The sequence below is a fragment of the Triticum urartu genome, chromosome 5, assembly GCF_003073215.2.
Source record: "Triticum urartu cultivar G1812 chromosome 5, Tu2.1, whole genome shotgun sequence".
NCBI classification, from domain to species: Eukaryota; Viridiplantae; Streptophyta; class Magnoliopsida; order Poales; family Poaceae; genus Triticum; species Triticum urartu.
The window spans coordinates 404,686,221-404,690,041 of NC_053026.1; the positions used below are offsets into that span (position 1 = coordinate 404,686,221).

Consider the following 3,821-nt stretch of genomic DNA (forward strand, 5'->3'; position numbering starts at 1 on the left):
AACCCGCAGAAGCTAACCCGTAAAAAAACATATTCCGCGAATAAACTTTTATGCAGGTCTATTTAAGGGATCTACATCTGTTGCCGTCCGCGCCGGCCCGCAAAAGCGGTTTTGCGGGAACTGCAAACGCGTTTTACGGGCCAGCGAGATGCGGGGTCTGTTAGAGTTGCTCTAAGACGAGGAAAAATGTTAGGTGTCTGATCAAGTAACAAACTGAACTTTTTCTGACTTACCATGAACATTTTGTATACAACATATGTTTGCAACTTCTTAAAGCTACTGCCCAAAAGGTAAAATGTTTAAATACAAATGTGTCTTCTGGAAGAGAAAGTCCATGCAGCTGTCTCCCATAGGTTGATGACCAGTAGTTTCTACCAATCATATTACAGCAATACGTACCACGTGAATCATAAGACACCCAAGATATTATCATCTCCACCGCAGGCTGCAGGCGAAGTCGGCCAAACCAAACAAGTGCACGTCCCGCCCCTTGATGTGATGCGCTGCACGTCTCGCAAGTTCGCCGCCAGTTTCGCAGCGATTGGCGATACGCAAGATGCGTATATATAAGCATCCCCGTATGCGCACTAATCTTAGCCCTCCATGTATAATACTCCACAGCTTTTCCTTGCCCCGCAGGCCACATTCTTTGGCCGGAGTTAGCTGAGCAGCGGATTTACTAATGGGGCGGAGGCTGCCGGCGTTGTGCCGCGGCCGGGCGGCGACGCGGGTCAGGAAGCGAGTGCAGCGCGTGAGCTACTGCTCCCCCTCCTCGTCGTCCTCCTCCTCCAAGCTGCCGCCTTCGGTGACCAGCAAGGTGAGGAGTGACGCTGGGGCAGGAAACGGACGCTGCTACGGCGGCGGCAATGGCGCGTCCATGGTTGACGTCGTGGGCGGCAAGAAGGACGGCGGCGGGCGGCGGGTGATGGTTGTCGCCGACGGGCGGGCGGAGGCGGTGGGCGCGCTCGAGTGGGCGCTGTCGCAGACCGTCCGGAGCAATGACGCCGTCGTCCTCCTCGCCGTCGTCAAGCCGGCCCCGGCAGATGGTGAGTCACCGTACCGCGGTAGCCAGTGATGTACATGAGCGAAAATTTATTACTACACACTAGCACTGTATTTTCTGTTGTGGGAGTTTGTTGAAATTGACGTAAAATAATTCTGATATGATTGCTACAGCGGATGATTCATCCTGCGTGAAGATGTCAAGGACGAGATGCTATGAAAACCTTAATGCCATGAGGAGCTTGTGTGAGTCGACCAGGCCAGAGGTATATACATACTTTATTTCACTGCTAGTATAAAGCGAGAGAATATCAAACTGGAAGCTAGTTCTAAAAGGCAGCGACCCATTTAGCGCATTTCGCGCCGAATTTCGGCCGAACGCGTAAAGGTGCTCAATAATTGAGCTAAGCTGCCAGTAGGCTGTAGGAATGAATTTATTTGCTTTTGGCACCTTCCATGCCTTTCCAAGACGAGAAAGCAATTCCGCAATAGTAAATGGTGTAGTGGATCAACATTGCGCCTTGCGCCCATGATTGATTGATTGGCCTATGATGACAAAAGAATCATCAACGCTTGTGCAGGTGAAGGTGGAGGTGTGCGTGACGGAGGCGGATGAGCGCGCGCCGGCGGTGGTGGACGCCGCGAGGCGGCACGGCGCGTCGCTGCTCGTGCTCGGCCAGCGCCGGCGGGCGGCCACGGCGCGGTGGATCCTGGGCCTGTGGCCGGCGGCGGAGCGTCCGTGCGGCCGGCGGTGGCAGAGGGGCCTGGTGGAGTACTGCATCGAGCACGCGCCGTGCGAGGCGCTGGGCGTGCGCCGCCGGAACTCCGGCGGGTACCTCGTCTCCAGCAGGCGCCACAGGGACTTCTGGCTCCTCGCTTAGTTCTTCACTCCATCGGCTCAACGGTCCTAACTGCTGCTAGCAGTTAAAGTAGGAGGGAATCGAGAGATTGAAGAATACTTACATTTCTAAGGATATACGTGATGGAACAATGCATGCTGCTAGCTGAAGTATTATCCCACTCTCTTTTGTTAACAAAATACCCATTATGCTAAATTTAGTGAGCCACTGAAATTTAAGTGAGAAGCGTAAAAGCATCTCTAGCCAATCCCTCCCTAAAATTTTCGTTATGAGGAGTTCAAGAAGGCTAGCCTGGTACGTTGATTGAATTTTCTTTTGCATTCAGAAGAGAGGTTGTAGGCTATCACATACCGGAGTCATTAATTAAGCAGGTCAAATGGTCTTGGTAGGGCTCGAACGTGTCCCTATTGCGCTGGGCCATTCCTCATAAGGCCGACAAATGATTACCGGATCATCGGTCTACTCTACCTCAATTCATCATTTTGAATTTGGAAGAGAAATGCCGAGCTCTTCGCCGTATTTCTAGACATGACGGGGAGATAGTGAATCACCTGTGTTAGAAATATTCGGTTAGTTGATTATCAAAATAAGGTCATTCGGAATTAAAAAAACCTGCCGCTTTCTCAACATATCCTATCCCTTGTCCTCTTTAACTCCTCAGAAATTGTACTCCTCGCGTCAGCCATCGCTTGTATTTACTCGATTAGCGGCACTTCTCCGGATAATTTTCCCATCCCCGCGGCTGCCGCTCTCCCCCGCTCGACCGCATCCACTCCAGCGCGACCGTCCTTGTCTCCTTTGGCCAATACACACCATCATAGACACCTTCTACCACCCGCCGCTCATTTGCTCCGACATTGATTCGGCCGCCGATACTGAAATCAATGCACCTACGCCCCAGCACCGTTGCATTTTGCTAAGAGTCATGGGAAACCGAACATCGCAGCCACCCTGAGCGTTCCCCGCCACATCGCGGCATGCCTTCCTCCTCTCGCTACTCACATCTCGCTCGTCGTCCGATCACCGTCGCATGCTTGTCCGCTGGTCGGTCGGGCTTGACCCTTGTCCAACAACTCGTCGGCGTACCCCTATCGATCATCAAGTGTGATGACTGTTGCGCCTGGTGTTGCGTCAGGTCTCGAAGATGGTAGAACATCCTGTACGGTTTTTCATCCAGTGTGAACTGGACCAAGTGAGTGCATTTTTGTGTGATTATTTTTCGGTTTAAAGCAAGTTTTGCTCATTGTTCGCTTATTGTATGTAGAAAATGTTGCAACTTTTGGTTTTTGGAAGAAGAGCACATTGATCTATTGATCAAGAGAGGTCTATTGAATGTTGGTGCACTATTTGCTAGAGATAAGATTACAAAGGACGGAATGTACAAGTTTGATGATGCAGAAAAGAAACGAGCATACTATCTAGAGAAGTTAACAGGAAGAGCAAAAATGTTGGCAATGAACATAAGGAGATGGAGAATGTATTGATTGGACTTATAGATGCAGTCAAGTAAGTTATGTTTCTAATGAAGAGTATAATTTCCTTATCGTTTTCTTTTGATCGGTACTCCTAGTGAGAAAGTGGTGAAGTGTGTGTGCCCAATATGTCGTTTAATTGAAGTAATTGAGTAGTATGGTCTACAAAAATAATAATTTGTGTTACTATTTTTAGGAGTTAAGTTTGAGGGTTCAGACGTGAACCACTTTTTTCAACTCACTTTAGTTAATAAAGAGCGTTTTTATTCACTTAAAATTCTAGCAACAAATGCACACAAATCATGATGAGCAACATTCGACCTTATGTATAATTAAGATGCACATAACCAAACACCGATGGTCTGACAAAAAATAATAAAAAATCGACATATTGGCAACAACATAGTCATGCATGCCCGACACTATGCCTATGTTGAAGGAGGTGGTGTGCCAATCCGGAGATTATGTCGTCACACATGTAGGATAA

General features: G+C 49.0%; 1 protein-coding gene across 1 annotated transcript; it reads left to right on the forward strand.

Annotated features, from left to right (window-relative positions):
* The first annotated feature begins 484 nt into the window (after nt 1-484).
* Nucleotides 485-2,162, forward strand: LOC125556091. Its single transcript, XM_048718887.1, has 3 exons — nt 485-1,046; nt 1,177-1,268; nt 1,584-2,162. The coding sequence occupies exons 1-3, from the start codon at nt 683-685 to the stop codon at nt 1,881-1,883; spliced, it is 756 nt and encodes a 251-aa protein (XP_048574844.1). The 5' UTR covers nt 485-682; the 3' UTR covers nt 1,884-2,162.
* The last annotated feature ends 1,659 nt before the right edge of the window (nt 2,163-3,821 follow it).

What these genes read in the sequence shown, in the direction of transcription:
- LOC125556091 (XM_048718887.1), top strand. Translation starts at nt 683, where the DNA reads ATGGGGCGGAGGCTGCCGGCGTTGTGCCGCGGCCGGGCGGCGACGCGG. An exon ending in CAAGCCGGCCCCGGCAGATG is followed by an intron (nt 1,047 to 1,176) that starts GTGAGTCACCGT and finishes TGATTGCTACAG; the next exon opens with CGGATGATTCATCCTGCGTG. An exon ending in GTGAGTCGACCAGGCCAGAG is followed by an intron (nt 1,269 to 1,583) that starts GTATATACATAC and finishes ACGCTTGTGCAG; the next exon opens with GTGAAGGTGGAGGTGTGCGT.